General features: G+C 52.9%; 9 protein-coding genes across 9 annotated transcripts; 7 read left to right on the top strand and 2 right to left on the bottom strand.

Annotated features, from left to right (window-relative positions):
• Positions 1-220: 220 nt before the first annotated feature.
• Positions 221-2380, top strand: MYCFIDRAFT_129541 (uncharacterized protein; the record flags this gene model as incomplete). The annotated part of the gene is made up of 6 exons (XM_007924068.1): positions 221-313; positions 376-507; positions 551-631; positions 684-837; positions 889-1336; positions 1387-2380. 6 exons carry the CDS (start codon positions 221-223, stop codon positions 2378-2380), a joined length of 1902 nt encoding a protein of 633 aa, XP_007922259.1.
• Positions 2381-2405: 25 nt separating this feature from the next.
• MYCFIDRAFT_128992 (uncharacterized protein) lies at positions 2406-3411 on the bottom strand (the record flags this gene model as incomplete). Its single annotated transcript, XM_007924067.1, has 5 exons — positions 2406-2624; positions 2690-2823; positions 2960-2967; positions 3015-3184; positions 3247-3411. The coding sequence occupies 5 exons, from the start codon at positions 3409-3411 to the stop codon at positions 2406-2408; spliced, it is 696 nt and encodes a 231-aa protein (XP_007922258.1).
• A 664-nt stretch (positions 3412-4075) lies between these two features.
• Positions 4076-5772, top strand: MYCFIDRAFT_78468 (uncharacterized protein; the record flags this gene model as incomplete). The annotated part of the gene is made up of 3 exons (XM_007922318.1): positions 4076-4277; positions 4340-5519; positions 5691-5772. 3 exons carry the CDS (start codon positions 4076-4078, stop codon positions 5770-5772), a joined length of 1464 nt encoding a protein of 487 aa, XP_007920509.1.
• On the top strand, positions 5761-6510 carry MYCFIDRAFT_202048 (uncharacterized protein). Its single transcript, XM_007924066.1, has one exon. It carries the CDS (start codon positions 5829-5831, stop codon positions 6072-6074), a length of 246 nt encoding a protein of 81 aa, XP_007922257.1. The 5' UTR covers positions 5761-5828; the 3' UTR covers positions 6075-6510.
• Positions 6511-7064: 554 nt separating this feature from the next.
• Positions 7065-8147, top strand: MYCFIDRAFT_78469 (uncharacterized protein; the record flags this gene model as incomplete). Its single annotated transcript, XM_007922319.1, has 1 exon — positions 7065-8147. The coding sequence occupies one exon, from the start codon at positions 7065-7067 to the stop codon at positions 8145-8147; it is 1083 nt and encodes a 360-aa protein (XP_007920510.1).
• Positions 8148-8440: 293 nt separating this feature from the next.
• MYCFIDRAFT_32642 (uncharacterized protein) lies at positions 8441-10341 on the bottom strand (the record flags this gene model as incomplete). Its single annotated transcript, XM_007921730.1, has 3 exons — positions 8441-9109; positions 9165-9424; positions 9480-10341. The coding sequence occupies 3 exons, from the start codon at positions 10339-10341 to the stop codon at positions 8441-8443; spliced, it is 1791 nt and encodes a 596-aa protein (XP_007919921.1).
• A 949-nt stretch (positions 10342-11290) lies between these two features.
• MYCFIDRAFT_33116 (uncharacterized protein) lies at positions 11291-12428 on the top strand (the record flags this gene model as incomplete). The annotated part of the gene is made up of 3 exons (XM_007921740.1): positions 11291-11455; positions 11508-11971; positions 12026-12428. The coding sequence occupies 3 exons, from the start codon at positions 11291-11293 to the stop codon at positions 12426-12428; spliced, it is 1032 nt and encodes a 343-aa protein (XP_007919931.1).
• Positions 12429-15317: 2889 nt separating this feature from the next.
• Positions 15318-16229, top strand: MYCFIDRAFT_193589 (uncharacterized protein; the record flags this gene model as incomplete). Its single annotated transcript, XM_007924065.1, has 1 exon — positions 15318-16229. The coding sequence occupies one exon, from the start codon at positions 15318-15320 to the stop codon at positions 16227-16229; it is 912 nt and encodes a 303-aa protein (XP_007922256.1).
• A 570-nt stretch (positions 16230-16799) lies between these two features.
• MYCFIDRAFT_32170 (glycoside hydrolase family 3 protein) lies at positions 16800-19727 on the top strand (the record flags this gene model as incomplete). Its single annotated transcript, XM_007921724.1, has 1 exon — positions 16800-19727. The coding sequence occupies one exon, from the start codon at positions 16800-16802 to the stop codon at positions 19725-19727; it is 2928 nt and encodes a 975-aa protein (XP_007919915.1).
• Positions 19728-19886: the final 159 nt, after the last annotated feature.

The following is a 19886-nucleotide window of genomic DNA, read 5'->3' as shown; positions in this document are numbered from 1 at the left end:
GCTGAAGCTTGTGGCTCGGCTCGCTGCTTCCCGCAGGCGATTCCCGCAGCACAGCTCAAGCCTCATCATCAAGGGGAATGTCAACTCAACTCACGACAATAAGCTTTCCCTTTGGTGTTGGAAACCCGTCCACCAGAGTTCTCAAGCCTGATATCTGCCGTTCTGCTCTAACAGATTCGATGCTGGCGTCAAGGTGTCTGATGTCCGCAACCGGCTCGCAATGGCTTCCTCGGTAGACTCGCCATTGACCCAGCAGGCGAGGCCAGATGTCTTCGAGCCGAAAGTGGTTGGACTGTATCGGCGCCTCTTCAGAGTATGCGTATGCCCGATCATTACTTGAGATGACTCTCCATATCAAGCTGACGATAGAAGCAGGATGTCGAGGATGATGATGAGAAAGACGGAGCATTCTGGACAACGCTCTTTCTGCTGAAGCCCGACACATCAGCCTTGCGAGATATCCTCGAAAACACAGATTCAGAGTTCCTAATACACACACAAGTATGGGTTGAAATGTACGTCCCATCGAGCGAATCTCATGCGATAACAGCACCAATCACAACAATTATTACTCCATGCTCTCACCAGAGTAAAGGATGCAGAAGGGCCTGCCGACGAAAATGCACTTGATGTAAGCTTTCCCACGCCTTGATCGCCGGACCACAAACTTATACTCATATTAGACTTTGGCAGTCTTCTTCGCCATTGTGCTATCTAAGAAGTTCATGAATCCAAGCTCAGATGTCATCGAAGTGCTAGCTGGTCTAGACAATGTCGACACTGTTTTCTTCGATCTCGTCGCCACATTAGACTTGGCCATCAAAGATGGCAGGAGCAGTGAGTCTAATCTGTATGTTCCAAGGAAAGCTTCACGCTGACACACTCTAGCTGAGGTTCGACAAAAGGCCGTTCGTACGGCGATCGCAATTGTGGCTGGCGGATACCATACAGCTCTAGTATCATACTTCGTGCATCGAGACTTCTTTCCAGCTCTGATGAAGCTGGTGCATCAGCTTGACAATCCATTGCAAGCGTCGGAGCCTTTCTTGTTGACGGGCCTTCTCGCAAACTACAACAAATTCGAGCAGCCAAACCAGTACCGCGTACGTTTTGCGGACTTTGTCAACGAGGAAACCATGATCAGAGTCGTGCAAAGCGTGGCATGGACGACAAGTGTGCTGCGAGAACGCTATATCGCTATCGTAGACGACACTCCTGTAGGCTGGAGTCTTGGCACTCCACTGTCCTACATTGGCCTTGGTGCTTTGGCAGGAGTGAAGAAACCAGCAGCTCCAGTGCTTACAGAAGAGCAGCAGAGAGAAGTCTTCTCAGAGCAGTATGATACTTTGCAGTCTACTGATTTTCATGATGCTAATTTCGATGCAGACCTGGTGGCGAGGCAGCCATCCTTCTCACACTTTACGACTTTGCTTTAGCGAACAACCTGTTCTGCCATCACCTCATCAGCATTCCAGCTTCTGAAAAGGGCCAAGCTCCTCCATTCAGCAGCCTTCTTTCCTTCTCATCCTACTTGTACCAGCATGCATATCGGAGCATGAGAGCTTCAGCATACGCCTACCTCACCTTGCTTATTCTTCTGATCCTAGTCGAGGAGCCAGCTCTTGCCAAGCTTCTGTGCGAGACATCAGCACCTGTACGCCTATGCCGACAGAGACCGCCACAATTGCCACTGCCCAAAGGAGACCGACCGTACATCGCAGCTATCATCGATCTGATCGTAGACGGCATCAATCATAACCTCCGCAAGCGTCTGGACACGAATTTCTACAAGCAAAGCATCTACGTCCTCTCACGAATCATTTCACATCTCGCAAAAAGCCACACCAAACTTCCGTGCCACTGGTCTGAGCTTTGGCGCTCCCTGCTTTCTTTCGTCCGCTTCCTGACGACCTACGCCGACGATCTTCGCAACCTGCCCGGCATTATGGAACTTGTCGAGTCTCTGACCGACCTCCTCACCACAGCAATGTCAAACGGCGAAGCATTCTTGCCGGATTCCGCAGCCTACGATGACCTATTCTACAAGCTCGTCGAGTCTGGCGAAGCTTTGATCAAATTTCGAGACGTCTATCGCCTGGCCGAACCTGACGAGGACAAACCCATCAATACCCTTATAGGCGTAAGCAAGCATTATCAAGAATTGATCGAAAGCCACAAGAATAAGAGCACTCACCTCACCCCTCGAGAGGTTCAGAAAATCATCAAAGAAGGCTACGAAACTCTCTCGATCGAAACAAGAGAGGGTGTGGAACAGGCAAGTCAGATGGAGAAATACAGAGAAGTCGACCACAAAGTCGAATTGAAGAAAATCGCGAGAGTTACGGTCTTGGATGCGGCTGGTCTAGTCTACTCGATATGATGCTTCTATCATGTATCTCGCCACCTCAGTGTGCTGAAGTCCCAGTAAACTTCTCCAAAGCTTCAATCACAATTCCATCCGCCCATTTCACGCATTCCGTCATATTGTTCTGCGCTTCTTCCGGCATAGCTCTGATTCCTAGTCTTTCCAAAACATCCCGATCCAATTTGCCGGCCTCAACATCTTCGTCCTCGAAAAGAAATTTATGGTCTTTGACATAGTTTGGCCAAACCACATCATCGATCTTTGCGAGATTTCACGAGCGTCAGCGAGAAACAAATTCCAATGATGTGAGGAGAGCATACTTACGTAGCCAGGTGGATCTTCCCAAAACCCTTCGAGCGTGACATAACCTTTCCTAGCTTCTCTTCGAGATTTTGCAGTCGAGTAATCTGTGTGTAGGAGAAGTCTCACGTCGAAAAGGGAGCGGATTGAGGACATGGCTTCTGAGAAGAGGAGGAAGCCGTCGATTATTGCTATGGGTGGGGCGTCGGCGAAGTACCTGTCGACGAATAAATTCAGCATCTACTTTCATCTCAGGTGACAGACTCCCACACGAGCAGGCTTGCAGGCGACCACGAGCTTGTCTTGTCACCAGCTTTCTAGATATACGTACCATTTCCCAGCATTCCACTCCAAATCTTTGATAACGGACTTGTCGACATTGACTTCTCCAACAGAATTCCTGTCCTCTTTTGAGACGAAATCCGGAGGAATCTGGCCGTGTTGTCGAATGTACTTTAATGCAGCTTCAAAAGCTGGCAAGTTGATTGACTCTAGACAGTCCCAATCTTGGATGCCTTTCTGAATCCAAAGTCAATCGACGTCCGCACATAGGCCATGTCTGGCAGGAAGGGAGAGTTCACTTCGTTTACCGGGATTTCTGCATCGGTCTTGTAAAAGTCATCTTCATGGAGGATGAACGACCTCGGGAAGATGTCGCGGAGAATTCTTGCTAGAGTCGTCTTGCCAGAAGATGATACGCCGGAAATGCCGATTATTAGGGCTTTGGATTCGGGGTCTTCTGGCATGGTGAGAGTAACTCCTCCAGACTGTCAATACGGAATCTGGTGAACACCAGGGTCGTCTCGGGTTGCGAGGTGTTGACTTCGATGGCAAAAATTGGGGCGAATTGAGGGCAGATCTTGATGTGTGGCTATCAGAGACAGCGGAAACGCGTCAATGAGCCTGTGCCAATTTTGGAAATGATGTATCGTATGGGTGAGTTGTGGCCAGTGAAGTGAAGTGAAGTGTCTCGCCTGCGGTTTGAGCTGTAGGCAAGCACAGACCACGTTGAATCGCGTTTGCCCTTGTCCTTGGAAGAAAGCTTCCTCCTTCCGAACCTGCCAACTTCTGCCAGACACACACTTTCTCTCGCATGCAACCTCTTGCATCCCGACCCCATCACCACGCTCGTTATCACTCGGCACTCGAACGCGCGCATCTGAGAGTCTGATTGTCAATCCCACGATCGCGCGCCAGCATGTCGGCGCCCGACATCTCAAGCATTCTGGCTGCGCTGGGTATGTCTCCTTTGTGTACACAATGCGCGTGCCAGCATTGCGACTGATATCCATTACAGCACAACAGCAGCAGCCAAATGGCCCGCCTCAGCCTTCCGCGGCACCTCAACAACAACAACAACAGCCTCCGCCAGTGCAGCAACTGCCACCTGGATATCCGCCGCCAGGGGTAATGCCGCAGCAACCACAGCAATCGAGCGCGCCTCCGCAGCAAGCGAGCTATCTCCCACCACCCTCGAATACTGGCAGTCTTGACCTGAGTGGCATCAAGCCTGTGAGCAGCGGCTCGGTCAGCATTGCAGACGCGATTGCCAAAGCGCGTGGCATTGCCGAGAACCGTGGCATTCAAGGTTACGACCCGCGACAACAGTCAGGTATGTACAATGGAGGCTGAGTATGTCACGATCCTAACATGACAAAGCGACACCACGCGAAGATCCTCGTCTGGTTGGAAGACGTGGTCCACCTCCACACGATTCACGCTCTCGTTCACGTTCTCCTCCTCGACGCGACGCTTACGGCGGAAACCCATACCGTGATGAACGGCGCGAAGATCCACGTCGGGGAAGCTACCGACGGTCGCCATCGCAGGATCACGGCTATGGCGGTCGCAGAGAGCAACCCATGAACAATCGCAATAATAATAGCGAAGGCGAGACCGAGACCATCCGCGTCAAGTCTGGCCTGGTCGGACTCATCATTGGCCGTAACGGTGAGAATCTGCGCAAGGTAGAATCTGAAACCGGCGCCCGTGTGCAATTCATCCAGGCCAAGGATTCGCACGTTGCGGAGAGACAATGCACAATTTCTGGTTCCACGCGGTCAAGGGAAGCTGCGAAAGCCGCGATCTTCCAAATCATCGAGGACAATGGCGGCACTCCTGCTGCTCAGGAGAAGGGTGCATACACTCCTGGAATGCCAGGCAGAGCCAAAGTGAACCTTCCAGCACTCCGAGAAGGTGAAGCTAGCACGCAGATCATGGTGCCTGACAAGACTGTCGGTTTGATTATTGGGCGAGGCGGCGAGACCATCAAGGACCTTCAGGAGCGATCAGGATGCCATGTGAACATCGTCGGTGAAAACAAGAGCGTCAATGGCCTGCGACCTGTCAATCTGATTGGCAGCGAGCGCGCCACAGCTGTCGCAAAGGAACTAATTCTCGAGATCGTAGAGTCTGACAGCCGCGGACAGTCCGGTGGCGGAGCGAATGCCACTGCCAGCATGCGCGACCGTGGCTATGACAACCACCAAGGCCAAGGCAACCACGCCAGAAATGGCGGAGGCGGCGGCCGTGGTGGCGGAGGTGATGTTATTGAAAAGACTATACGTGTCCCCTCGGAAGCCGTGGGCATGATCATTGGCAAAGGTGGCGAGACGATCAAGGATATGCAGCGCACCAGCGGCTGCAAGATCAACGTCAACCAACCTAAGCCACCGGATGTGACTCGTGCCATCGACCTCGCAGGATCCGCTCGTGCCATGGAAGAGGCAGAGCGTATCATCTGGGAGAAGGTTGAGACTGTGCGCCAACGTGATGCTGCTGCCGGACGCGGCGGGCATGGTGGTGGTGGTGGTGGTGGTGGTGGCGGCGGTGGCCATGACCGTGGAGCATCGCAGTATGATGCATACTCACAACAATCAGCAGCGCCGCCTCCAGTGCCAGGTTACGGACAGTACATGGGTGCAGCCGCACCGCAGGTACCGCCGCAGATGCCTGCTTTCCAAATGCCCACGCAACAGCCGGCGCAACAGCAAGCGTCGAATGGCCAACAACCGCAAGCCCAGAGTAATGACGCGTATGCGCAGTGGTATGCGCAATGGTATGCCCAAATGGCCGGCGGTGGCGGCGGCGCTCCCGGAACGCAGTAAGCGATTGAGCTCAGTGCTGAACACATCTGAACATGCCGTGAGGGTGACATACATCGATGACTGCCGTGGTGCTCGCTCTGGAGCATGTTGCGACCTTCTCTCCCTCCTGGCTGGTGAATCTCCTTCTGTCGATGATACCCGCGTTTGGTTACGCTCTCGATTGCCTGTCTGTCCATGAGTGCGACACTGACCTTGGTCTCGTTGGTCTCAAGATCGGAACATTATGCGCTTGTTCTCGTCTTCTACCTACTACTCTGCTCTACGTGGTGTGCTCGACTGCTATCCTGATACCGGTGACATGAGTCTCGAAGACTTTACTGAAATTCGGTCTGCGGCAAACAATAAGACTTGATATCACACGTTTTGCAGCGGTCTCGCTTCGGTCTTTGAGGTCAAGCTCTGAAGTTCCAATTGGTGACCCACAACCAGCAGCTACCGTTTGCCTATCGACAAAGCTGTCTGTTCTGCTTCGATGCGCACCTCTCTCCACTGAGGTCGAGCTTGAAACTGGAAATGGTCAAGACGCCTGCTGCTTCAGCATCTCTATAGGCGCAAGTCCACATTGGTGCTTTGCGATGCTCTATACACTTGAGAGACTTCCAAGAAGGGATGGGTGGAAATTTGTCTCTTTTTACCGATATGCATTGCTGGGAGCAAAGGGCAAGCAGGCACCTTCATGACATAGTGGCTAATAAGTTTTGTTGTAATATACGAAAGCATTCAAAGGACGCGGAAATCATTTTGCCTCGGACTTCACGGTTCTTACATTCTTTAGCGACGCGGTAGGCTATGAACCACTGGACTTGAGTGCGAATGGTTGCAAAAGAGGCATTTCGAATGAGTTGAGTAATGTACGCTGACCTCTACCAGACTCAAACGCGTTCATCTCTTTCGCTTGCTACCGCAATATCAGCTCAGCGTATTACTATGGGCGAATGCTACGCTGTTGCGATCGGTTGTATGCTGAACAAGGCATTGTTCATGATGACAACCGCCTCGATACAAAGGATGGCGACCATTGTCACGATTCCAATCTCGTTGTTCACAATGGTTCAATGTCATTGTTTCATTGACCTACAGTCACTAAATCCACAGCAAAGCCAGTTCACTTGTTGCAATCCGACTTAATAAAACGTCGCCGCCTCAGTAGAGTCTGGCAACCACCCCAGAACCACAGAATCACGGGAATCCCGATCTTGAGAGACAAGACTCGATTCAACAACGTTCTTCCACCTACGAAACGAACCCATCACGCGCGAAGGAAAGAGATTTCTAGCCAACACGAGCACAAGATGGAGAGACTCATCAACCCTTTCACATCATTCACCACGTCAGACAGGCGCCCGAACAACTCAGCAGGCGCATCGCAGCCTGATTCCCAGCCTCAGCATATCGAATGTGCTGCTTGCTTCGATGACTGCACGGACAAGCACGTCCAGGTCGCCGGCGACCACCTCTGCTCCGACTGCTTCGAGACCGGCTACGTTCCCCAATTCCAGGATGCCCTCAAGGACGAAAGCAAGTACCCCGTCAAATACGGGACTACAGTCCTCGAGCCAAGCCACTATCCGGAATTTTTCGATCCAGCCTTCCTAACCTCCTGGCGCAGCAAAGAAGAAGAATACACCACCCCAGTCAAATTTCGTCTTTACTGCAAAAACTCCATCGACGACACTCCCACCGGCAAACGCAACCGCAACGGCACATCCATCATGACTCAACACCCCTGCGGCCACTTCCTCGGAACCAAAACCCTCCTCTCTTCTTCCTCACCCACCATCCCCTGCCAATCCTGCAACCACCTCACATGCACCCGCTGCTCCCAACCCCGGTCCTCATCCTCAACCCACGAATGCCCCGCCACGGAAGAAGAAGAAGACAACGCCTTCGAAGGTCTAACCCAAGGCCTAGACTACCAAATCTGTCCCCTCCCCACCTGCCGCGTAAAAATGTCTCTACAAGACGGCTGCAACGGCGTGCGCTGCGCCTTCTGTCGCACAGATTTCTGCTTCATCTGCGGAGAAAAATCTTCGCGTGGACACTGGGACGCAGGTCAGGAAAACGGGTGTCCGAGATTCGGGACGAAGGGGAGTCGGAGGGCGATTTTCGATGATCCGAATCCTCATCCGCCTGCTAACGAACGCATGCTCAGAGAAGGATTGGAAATGTTGACGACGGAACAACTTCTTGCGATGTGGGAACGCATGCAGGCGCGAATCGAAGCTCGGAATGCGAACAACCCCCCGAACGCTCCTCGTCCTCGTACTGGATTGGAGAATTTCTCGGATCAGGAAATTGTTGACCGGGTGTTGGCGCGATCTGCTGCTTCTCGTCGTGCAAATAACACCGGAACCAGAACGCGAAGTTCTTTCTGAATGAATGGAAGGAATTGGATTGGGATATGAGATGAGCTTGGCTTTGGATGTTTGAGTTCTGGCGGTTCGGAATGGATTGGGGAGAAATTGTCTGGTAGGATGGCGGTGTTGGGGTTGGGTTATTCATTCATTGCTCAAGGCTGGATCGGGGAAAAAAAACACAGGCGTTCATGGCGTTTTGTTGATTAGATGGGATGTACATGTATGGCATCATCAAATTGTATTAGTATGTATCAGAAACAAACTCAAAATTGGCACACGCTTCATCACAATTTTCATTCATTGAAATCACTTCAATGCATCCCCTCCCTCCGATAAAGCGGCACCAACTCCTCATCCCTCCTCCAAAGCACCCACCTCCTAAACCACCACGGCAACCACGTCCTAACCATATAGTTCGCATGCCTGGACGTAGGCAAACCAAAAACATAATCCAATTCTTCCAAACTCAATTGCTTGGTCTCACGCACAATGAAGAAAATCCCGACGAAGGCGATGATATTAAGACCAGCATAAAACCCAAAAGCTCCGGTGGGGGTGATCTTAGCGAGGAGTGAAGGGAAAGTAAGTCCCAAAGCACTTCCTAAAGCGTTGTTGACACAGATGGTGAAAGCTGCGCCGATTTCGCGGTGAGAGAGGGGGTAGGCTTCGGAGAAGTAGATTGAAGGGATGGGGCCGATTCCGGGACCGTATAAGGCTGAGAAGATGTAGATGAAGAGGGCGATTAAAGGGACGCGTGCGCTGTTGTCTTTGTCGATGAGGAAGCAGAGGCCGGCGGCGAGGAGACACCATGCCATGTTGGGGAATGTGAGGAGGAGGAGGTTGCGGCGGCCGAATGTGTCCATTGTGTAGATTGCTGGGAAGGCGAAGAGGAGGGTGACGAGTCCGAAGCCCCAGGAGGCGAGGAGGGATTGTGTTACGTTGTAGCCTGCTGTTGAGAAGATTGTTGAGGAGTAGAAGGCCTAGACACACATAGTCAGTTGGTGATCAGTCAAAGATGATGGAAGACTGTATTACCATGATGTTGATGCCACTGAACTGCTGACTGATGACGATCCAAGATGATGCGACGGTGGCCCGGCGAATCCGTGGGACGGAGAAGAGTTCCCAAGCTCGATGGGCGATAGACTTGCCCTCGAATGCTGCTCGCTCTTGCAGGACCTGAATATGTGCGAAATACATCTCTCTCGCAGCCTGGAGCTCGGAATTTCGAATCCGGCAGAAAGAACGGAATGCCTTCTCGTATCGATTCTTCTTCAGATACCACCTCGGAGATTCTATATTACCAAGTCAGCCTCGCCCTTATACCGTGATGTACTGTAGACAACTCACCAGGACACAGCCAAATAATGAACAGCAACGGCAGAGCAGGTGCGAAAGCCGCAGCGAGCTGGAACCTCCAAGCATTCTTCCCAACATCCTTGAACCAAAGATTCGAGCTGAAACCAACCAGAATGCCAAAAGCGACCCACAACTGAAAGCTCGTCACAAGCCCCCCTCGAATACTCGCAGGGGCAACTTCAGCCGTGTAGACCGGAATCGTGGAAATCTTCACACCCATTCCAATGCCCATGAAGAGTCGACAAATCATCAATTCTTGCCATGTGTGCGTGAAGGCCTGTGCTAGAACCGGAAAGACGACGAAAAGATTTGTGAGAAAGATGGTTCCTCGTCGACCGAACTTGTTGTTGACGGGATCTGCTGCCCAGGCTGATGCGAGGCCGAAAAGAGTTGGCGCAGAATTGATGACTCCGATCAGCCATCCATTGTCCGCAATACCGAATTCTTCGGGAAAGGAGAGGTTGGCTCCATTGGCTCCTGTGTTGTCCCAGCCTTGAATGGCTGAGCCGAGGGACACTACTGCTATGCAGAGATACAGCGTCCAAGGAAGTTTCCAGCGATTCGTTTTCTCCAAGCGAAGCCATTTCTTGTCCTCGACCGTGAGCTCTTCGATAGTTTCAAAGTCGTCTGGGCGTTGAGCGACGAGAGCGGCTCTTTGAAAGAGCTCGAGCTTATCTTGAAGACCATAGGTTTCGCAGAAGCCTTCAACTTGACGTTCGAGTTCAGGTCTGGTCAGATCGGCCAGTGGATTGCGGATCTTGCCTTCAGGATTCTGGCGTCTTTCGAGCACGCCTTCGAACTCGAGATGCTCGACTTTCGCATCGTTCTTCTTTTGACCTTCCGATTCGGCCATTATGGTGGTTTGATGCTGAGAAGCTGACTAGAGACAGATCACTGGAGCTATGGGCAAAGCACAATGCCAGCTGCACGGAAGAACTCAATGGACCGATGAGGAGATGACATAGTTCATATAATTTCAGCCACATACGCTCTAGACGGCAGTTCAACGACTGTTCAGACAGGTGAGGTCTTGCGATGCCAACTCCGTTTCGGGCCGCGTTGAATGAAGCATGCCATGGATCTGAACTCAAGAGCCTGGTCACATGTATCTCCACCAATGAAACACTTGCGTTGGGTCCGCTTTGTGATGCCGAGATCGTTTTTGTCCTTGCAAGGTCGTGTCTGCTCTGGTATAGCGAAGAGACATCCTGGTCTCCCCACAATGTACTCCATCTGGGGTCGTGCATGGCATTCGGCTGTCCCCGCTTTGTGCCACAAAGGCCTGTGCAGGACAAAGTCTTGACACATGGGCAGAGCAAGTCGGCCGGGACTAAAAGCAGAAGCCTGTGCAGGACCTACAATCATATTACAATGTGATCCACCCGGGCCGAGATCCTCATGCAAGACCTGTACAGTGAGGTGCAGAATTACTGCATAGGGTAGTCATTCGCGCGATCAATCGGTATACAGATGCTGCACCACGTGTGCTGCACCACGTCGACCTCCGGCTGTGCAGTAGAGCTACTGAACCCTTGTGCGGTGACCAAGCGCTTTCGCAGCGTGTGAAAGACACCGGCCCCGATTTCCCTTAAGGATGGACCATCCGGGTTGACTTTTCTCTCACTCTCAACTTCGTGCCCTCAATTTCAAAATCCCCCCCTCAATCTGTTCGAAAAGATGCCTCAGACGTGGTTGCAAAAGTTGGATGAGCAGCTCAATGTCGATGTAGATGTGAGTGTAACGATACGCTTAACGCAATTTCCACGATGTCGCGTTGCTGACTGTGTTTATCGCTATAGTGGATGGATCCTACATACTCGAAGAACCTCCAGATCACACCCAATGATATGACCAGCAACAACCTCTGGGTCAATCAGCAGATGTCACATCCAGACAACAAGCAGATGTTCCATGACATCTGTAAGGAGCTGAAGTCCGAGGGTTGGAAAGCCGCATACACTCGAATTGTAAGATGTGCTTCAATGAGCCGGAGTTCGCACCAAGCTGACAGCTGGGCAGGCGGTGACCATGTGCAAGCACAATATCGACAATATCAAAGGCCGAGTTCTGCTGCAAGTGTACCCAAACGAGGCCTATGACACCCAAGCGGTCCTCGACTCTGCTCGAGCGTATGCGAAAGAATTCGAGAGGATTGGTATCCCTCAAGATCGATACTGCATCAAGATTCCTTCCACAGGCCCAGCCCTGAATGCTTGTCCGATCCTCAAGAAGGAAGGGATCCGCACTCTTGGAACAGCTTTGTTTGGTCTCCCTCAAGCCATTGCGGCCAGTCAGGCGGAATGCCTTTACATCAGCCCATACTTCAACGAGGTGAAGGCGCATGATGACCTCAAACTGTGGCCGAATGTCGAAGATCCTGCACGAGAGCACCCAATGTCTGCGCGTACGCTTCAGATCTTAGAAACGTATGCGAAGCTGTATAAGCAGACTGGGAAGGAGCAGCCACTGCTTAAACAAGCCAGGTAGGACACTTTCCAGTGCCTGACATTCCCCGTACCCGCTGACATGAACTTTAGCTTCATTACGGCCAAAGAAGCAATGGCAGCTGGCGAGCATGGCTGCCACTCCGCCACAATCTCGCCTCAGGTTTTGGACGAGCTGGCAGGTCTGCAGTATGACGGCACCAAGCAACCTGGCGAAGGAAGGCCAAAGCCTCAGCCATCTGGATTCTATACCAGCTACAGCACACCCGATCGGCTCAGAGAGGTATCGAAAGTCGATCCACTTTGGGCGGCTAAGATCGACTGGAAGCTTGCCAGCACAGAGGTCGACTATCTGGCCAACAATGGAGAAGAGCTGGCGAAGGCGATCGAAGGCGATCCGGTCACGAAACAGAGGCTGAAGGATGCGCTCGAGCTGTTCACAGGCGGTCTGCTTGAAAGCAAGGCGAAGATCGAGAAAGCCTTCCAGGAGGTCTGAGTATCAAGGCGGCTCAAGTTTGTGGCATGGGATAGGGCATGTATTGGATAGATTGTGGCTGATAGAGATCGACATCTGTTCCAGCATACATTTGACTTCCTTCAGCAGGTGGTATGGACATATTGTGCAGGGCGTTCGGGCCCAAATGGTGAGCCTGTGCGTTCGTGGGCTGTGATGGACTCGTCTGCGATGGCTGGACGTTGTGGGCGGGCTGCAGTGCGTGGCCGAATGGGAGGTCGTTTGCCAGATTGCCCGGATGGAGTGGGAGGTCTTCTGCAATGATCGGCAGCCTGTCGGAGGGCTGCAGACCAGGCTGAGCCTCAGCCTGTCTGGCGGGCATGCCACAGGTCGATCGCCATTGATTCACCTCGGCGAGCAGGGCCTGTCGCTCACGCGCCACCGCCACGGCCTGCTCGGTCAAGACGTCAAAGGCTGCCGTCTGCGCGCGAATGTGTTCGATGCTCTCGGCGACAATCACGTGCTTTGTGAGCTGGGCAGGTTTCGCGCCGTCGAGATTCGGCAGAAGACCGGCCAGCAGCAAGAGTTGCTCGTTAAAGGCTTCGCGCCTCGATTTCTCGATGACGGCGTGTGCGGCCCTGTCATCCTTGGTCCAGTTCCGGACGCGCTTCTTGCGCGGGGTCTTGGAGGTGTCCTGGCTGTTGCCAGACGACACACTGCTCATTGTGGCCTCATCAAGCAAGCAGCATCGAGTTTCTGGAAGGAATGGAATCGTGTCGCGCGTGAGGAGAGAGCGGGCGGAGGTGTGGCCTCGCGCTTGCTTAAGTTCGGGAGGGAATTTGTACCCGAGAGCTTGGCCGAAGTGTAACTTCTGGAAAGTGAAAGTTTAGCCGTGGCCGGGCTTGGCAATCGCGCCCAGACGCGATCCTTGGTCCATCTTGAATCCCATTCAGCTGCTGCACAGCAACGCAGCCACCTTCGAAGCCTTGCCGATTTCCACTCGACGACATGTACGGAGCGCTACGGAATCAGCGGCCTGGCATGCAGGTGCACGCCGTCCCAGAAGCAGAACGCGCTGTGGATGCCACTGGTCGACGGCTACCATGGGGCTACGAATATGGCAACACTCTCACACCAGCACCAGATTCCGAGCGCCGTGAACCCCTTGAGAGAGGGCCATTTGGCAGGAGCATGCGCAGGACAGGAAGCAGGGCATCGAGGTCAAGAAGCAAGACAGCGGAGCCGCGACGAGAGGAGGACAGGATACGCGCCGAGAACATCGCTGCCGAAGATGCCATTTTCGGCTCCATGAAGACGGTGGTCCCGAAAGAAGACACTCGAAGAGATGGCAGAGATGCACTAGGCGAAGTAGATCCGAATGCTGCTACTGCACAACAACCCGCATCGAGAGCGCCTGCCGCCGTTGCGCAGGATGGCGAGCCGACAGAGGTCATCATATTTGGCTTTGGAGAGAACATGCAGTGGGCAGCTATCGACTTCTATGAGCGTGTCTCAGGCGGCAGTATCCTTGAAGACTACGAGAGGGCACCACCCGGAGCAAGATTCGACACCACTAGATCACTGGGCAGGCAAAAGAGCTTGTCGCGCGCAGCGATGCGGAAAAAGAACACATATCGCGGCGGCAGTCACTGGATTAAGGTCACCTTTGATTCTAGTCAGGCGGCAGATCTCGCCATCTCGCGACAACCGCATATCATCAAAGGCTACAATGTCTCTGCGCAATACTACACGGGGGCAGGACCGACTGTGGACGAGGCTGTTCCTGCTACTCAAGGCGGAGTTCATGTTGAAGGACAGTTGCCACGTACGTTCTTGGTAGGCCATGCTGGCGCCGATGGTAGTCCCAACGGATCATCGACGACCGCAACGTCAGCCACCGCAACGCAGTCTGGACGACCGCCTTGGAATGCTCCTCTAGGAGACGACTCTCCGGCGAGTTCTTCAACCCTCAACAATGGCGGACGCGGTGGTCTTCCAGATCGGCCCCAAAGTCCGAGCTCGCCTACGCCAGCTGCAAGTGGGTTTCAAGCGCGGTCGATAGCCCCTCGTGGGCATCCACAGACGGTCCGAAGAGGGCGAAGAATCGAAGGCGCCACCATACCGGAAGGATTGCGAGAACAAAAGCAGATCTTCGCAGCTAAGCCAGCGAAAGCTTCCTGGTCAACCATCATTGGTGCAAGCGAGGTCATCGGCAGCGCCGTGCCGCGAAAAGAGGACGGCTCCTTCGACTGGCACCGAGCCAGCTTGTATTGGCGATTCTTCTTCTGGATTGACACAGTTTTGGGCACGGACTTCTGTGGCTTGAAAGCCGATGAGTGAAGAGCAGCTGGCGAGAACATGCCAACAGGATCTTGGAGGCGGCCGCCATTGCATCAATATGTGATTAATGAGTGATGAGCTGGGCTGCGGGTAAGAAGAGAAGATGCGATGCAGAATGCTTGAGAGCGGGAAATGGAAGAATGGCCCAAATGACATCCCAGAATAAGAACAGTTCACCCCAGTCATACAATGGAAGCCGGAGGCGACTCACAAGGCCTTTGAGCTGATCTGGTCGGCACCTAATAGCGTTTCCACCAGGACCACGATGGACCTTAGTCGGACTTCAAGACATTACACGAGAGTAGTACTAGACCATAAACGCTCGAGTCCAGTCGTGTGTAATTACGCAACTAGATCTGGACGCATTGGGGGCCGCATGTGGTGCCCTGGGATCCCCAGAGTGAAGCTGCACAATTAGTGCAGCTGCAAAGCCGAACAATTCCAACGGCTAGGCCGCATCGCAAACTCATTCACTTCTGAATGCATGACTCCACTTCTTCAACTTCTTGCCAGTTGCCAGCTTCAATTTCTACAAAATCCAACAGCTTGCTCACTTCTTGCCGACAACACCGCAAACCAGCAACATCGAAGATGGCCATTGGCCTCGAACAGAGGGTGGCCTCCTACGGGTTCTTATCCACATACTTCAACTCCTCCTTCTTCATCAGCCTCTTCACTACTTTCAAGTGGACCACAAATGTGCCGCCAGCTCAAGACAACCAGCATTGCCGAGAAGCACAACACGCTGACCCACCTCCTACGCACACACTCGACACCTACCTAGACGAAGTCATTCAAGACACCACTCAAACCTCTTTATCCCCCGAGATCCAAGCCATGCAACGCGCCGCGCGCACCGCCTACCTCGAGCGCCTCGCTCGCATCTCAGACCGCACCTCCCTCCAATGTCTAGAAAATTCCACAAAATCTCGCCTCGAATTGGCAGCGCGTCTAGATCGCGAAAGTCTGGAGAAACTCGAGCGCGTCACGAAGATGCTGGAAAAGCGCGGAATGAGAACTCCTCCTAAGGGGCAAAGATGGCAGTTTAATGCTCATGCTTCACCGGTTGAAACTCAGGCTTCGAGTAGTAGTGAGTCGAAACGTGTGCATTCTATCTCGATCTCGCCGACGTCGCCTTGTGAGCGGGTGGTTATGCGGAGGGCATCGGAAGGTAGTGTTGATGAGGAGAATTTCAGAGAGAAAAGGTTCGAGCAGTGGATGGAGCAGGATATTGCGGGATTAGAATCGCGTGGGAAAGTGGAACTTGGTTTCTTCGAAAAGGACTTGGACTCATCAATGATGGTGGAATTGCCGGTCAAGATCGAGAATGAGTTCTTCAATGGCGCGGTTAGAAGGGGGCAGGTCGTTGGGGAGCGAGAGGAAGGCGTTGGTTCTGTGGAGCTGAATCCAGAATTCGCGGACTATGATCAGGAGGAGGAGGAGGAGGAGGAAGACGAAGAGTGGACTGACCTAGGCGAAGTCGAAAACCTGGAGGACGAGTGAGAAATGAGGTTTATGGTATCTGCTGAGATGGCTAAGACACTCGATTTCTCTCTCTCCGGGATTTTTCCATTGATGTGCTGGCCTGCAGTGAGGTATCGCCCTGACGTGAGAGTCCGTTATTTGTCGTATACGTTGATGAAGCAGACTTGATTAGAGAAAGAGAGTTGGGCAGCTGAAGAGTGATGGTAGGGAACGGAGCCAAGTCCGCTGCAGCTGCAGGGCTCTTATGCGGGAGCGATCAGCATCGTCACTGTTCACTGTTCGTGCCTCCTGAAGATGAAGGATCTCACGTCTGGCTGCCATTGCCACGACTTGCACGACGCGGCAGTCGCACGGCTGTCATATGTCACATGCCTCCTCACTTGGAGCAATCGCCCCGTTCACATGAATGTAGTCACAAATACTCAGCAAACCCTTTTGAAACAAACTTTCCTTGATCCATCACGTCGGCGGCTACTACTGTCCTGAAACATCTTCCATTGACATACACAGCTACCGTATCGGCCGAAGCTGCAGTCACGCCGCGTCCACAATCTCGATACAATCGATGGTGTAGGGCATCGATGCACCATGCCTCTCAAACCTCCCGAGTCCTACGAGCTGGACCGACCAGAGACCAGCCCTTTCCTCGACCGATACTCGATATCATCAGACGCCTCAGACCGCGAGCTTGAGAAACTCGATCCGCTCGTTGAAGAATCAAGAACACCAGCATGGCTCAGCGGAAAGCGTCAACCCAGCTGGCAGAACTGGCTGGTGCCAAGCCGCTTCTGCTGTATGCTAGTTGGACTGTTCTTTGTGACACTGATACTACTTCTTGGCGCTGGTGGGCTCTGGGTAACTAAGGTGGGAGGTGTTCCTGAAGACGGTCAGTCAGAGCCATGCTATCCATCACCACAGGGCGGCACGCTCAAATCCTGGAAAGAGAGCTATGCGAAGGCTGCGGACTTGGTCAAGCAGATGACATTGGTGGAAAAGGTGAACATCACTACAGGCACGGGCTGGTCCATGGGGCCATGTGTAGGCAACACTGGGCCTGTTGACAGGCTCGCCTTTCCAAGCTTGTGCTTACAAGACGGTCCTCTCGGTCTTCGATTCGTTGACAACGCGAGCTCCTTCCCAGCAGGCATCACCGTCGGCGCAACATGGAACAAGGATTTAATGTACGAGCGAGGAAAGGCGCATGGTCTTGAGGCCAGACTGAAAGGCATCAATGTAATCCTCGGACCATCAATGGGTCCGCTTGGTCGTCTTCCGGCCGGAGGCAGAAATTGGGAAGGATTCGGGTCTGATCCAGTACTCCAAGGCATTGCAGCTGCGCAAACCATTCGCGGCATTCAGGACTCTGGCGTCATCGCGACAGCCAAACATTTCGTGGGCAATGAGCAGGAACATTTCAGACAGTCATGGGAATGGGGCACGCCGAACGCCATCTCTTCCAACATCGATGATCGCTCTCTGCACGAACTCTATGCATGGCCCTTCGCCGATTCCATCCGTGCTGGTGTTGCGTCAGTCATGTGCAGCTACAACCAGGTAAACAATTCATACGCCTGCCAGAACAGCAAGCTCATGAACGGCATCATCAAGGATGAAATGGGCTTTCAAGGTTTTATTCAAAGCGACTGGCTGGCCCAGCGATCAGGCGTCGCGAGTGCTCTAGCTGGTCTGGACATGAGCATGCCTGGAGATGGACTTAGATGGCAGGATGGCGAGACGCTTTGGGGTGGCAAACTTACACACGCTATCTTGAATGGCTCGGTGCCCATGGATCGCCTAAATGACATGGTCCTGCGAGTTGTCGCTGCTTGGTATCAGCTTGGACAAGACGATAAGAATAAATGGGGCAACAACTCTTTGAGCAGTGCCGCCACCTTCAGCAGCTGGAGTGACAAGGAGACTGACATCTTGCACCCTGGCTCACCTGGAAGTAAGGAGAAAGGCGTCGTGAACAAGTTTGTGCCAGTCCGACACACCACTGAAGGCGGAGACCACGACAATCTCGCGCGGAAAATTGCTGCAGAGGGGATCGTTCTGGTCAAGAACGACGACTCTGTTTTACCCATCAGCAAGGACGGCTCAAACATTCTCCAAACTACGTCTACAACAAGCTCCTCGAAGAAGGTCAGAGTCGGCATCTTTGGTGAAGACGCCTTCGCCAACCCACGAGGACCAAATGCATGTGTTGATCGCGGCTGCAACGAGTACACGCTCGCTGCAGGCTGGGGCTCTGGCGCCTCCGACTTCCCATATCTTGTTGCACCTTTCGATGCACTAAATGCAACCTTTGACCATGATGCCGTAGCCATCACTGCGCATCGTGAGCAAGCTGCGAAATCTGCGGGTCGTATTGCAGAGGAACAAGATTTATGTATCGTCTTTGCGACATCCGATTCAGGGGAAGGCTTTCTAAGTTGGAGTGATGTCAAGGGCGACCGGCCTGCATTGAAGGTGCAAAAGGATGGCGATGCTCTCATCGCCGCAGTCGCCGAAAAGTGCGGAAAGTCAAGTGGTTCTGCAGCCAACACTGTCGTCGTGCTTCACGCGGTGGGACCAACAATTTTGGAAAAATGGATTGACCTTCCTGGAGTCAAGGCCGTGTTGCTTGCTCATCTTCCTGGTGAGGAGTCTGGCAACGCTCTAGTAGATGTGCTTTTTGGCGACGTGAATCCATCTGGTCGCCTACCCTACACCATCGCGAAGAATGAAGATGACTATGGTCCATCAAGCAAGATCCTCACAATGCCGAATCATATCGTACCTCAGCAGAACTTCAGCGAAGGTCTTGACATTGATTACCGCTACTTCGACAAACACAACATTGAGCCACGATATGAGTTCGGATACGGCCTTTCATACACGCAATTCCACCTATCTTCCATCCTCGTCAATCCCATCACTGTGAGAGGCAATCAACCAGCCAAGCGACCAGATGGCCTACAACCGCCGCAACTTGATAACACAATCCCGGGCTCAAGCACGGCCGTCTTCCCAGAGGGCTTCCGAAAGCTGAAGAAATACATCTACCCTTACATCGAAAAAGCAACCTCGACCCCACCAAAGCAAACTCCAGACTACCCACCCACCTTCAACCCCAGCAACCCACACCCACCCTCACCAGCCGGTGGCGGCCCAGGCGGAAACCCCGACCTCTTCACCAAAGTGGCCACAATCCAAGCCTCCCTCGCCAACACCGGTCCCGTCTCCGGCTCCGCCGTCGTCCAGCTCTACATCTCCTTCCCTCCCGAAGTCCGCGACATCGATGGAGAACTCGTGGACATGCCGGTGAAAGTGCTACGAGCTTTTGAAAAAGTCTTTGTCGAGACTGATAGGCGGGAAGAGGTTAAGCTGGAATTGACGAGACGAGATCTCAGCTTTTGGGACGTTAAAGCCCAGAATTGGATTTTGCCGAAGGGGGATTTCACGGTGCGGTTGGGGTGGAGTTCGAGGGATTTGGGGCAGGAGGTGAAGTTTAATCCTTTTGGGTTGGGGGTTTGAGGATGGAGATGGGTGTGGATAGGGTGGGTATAGGATAGATGATACCTGGGTAGTGTTTATTGTGTAGAGAGGTAACCTGGAAAGAATCGATGAATCCTAGATTATTGTGTTCGTGCATCCTCGAGCTGAAGGAGCCAAACTTTCACAGCCTAAGACGTT

This window comes from Pseudocercospora fijiensis (assembly GCF_000340215.1).
Source record: "Pseudocercospora fijiensis CIRAD86 unplaced genomic scaffold MYCFIscaffold_1, whole genome shotgun sequence".
NCBI lineage: Eukaryota > Fungi > Ascomycota > Dothideomycetes > Mycosphaerellales > Mycosphaerellaceae > Pseudocercospora > Pseudocercospora fijiensis.
The sequence above is the reverse complement of the archived record's forward strand: the minus strand, read 5'-3'. Positions and strand labels throughout refer to the sequence as shown.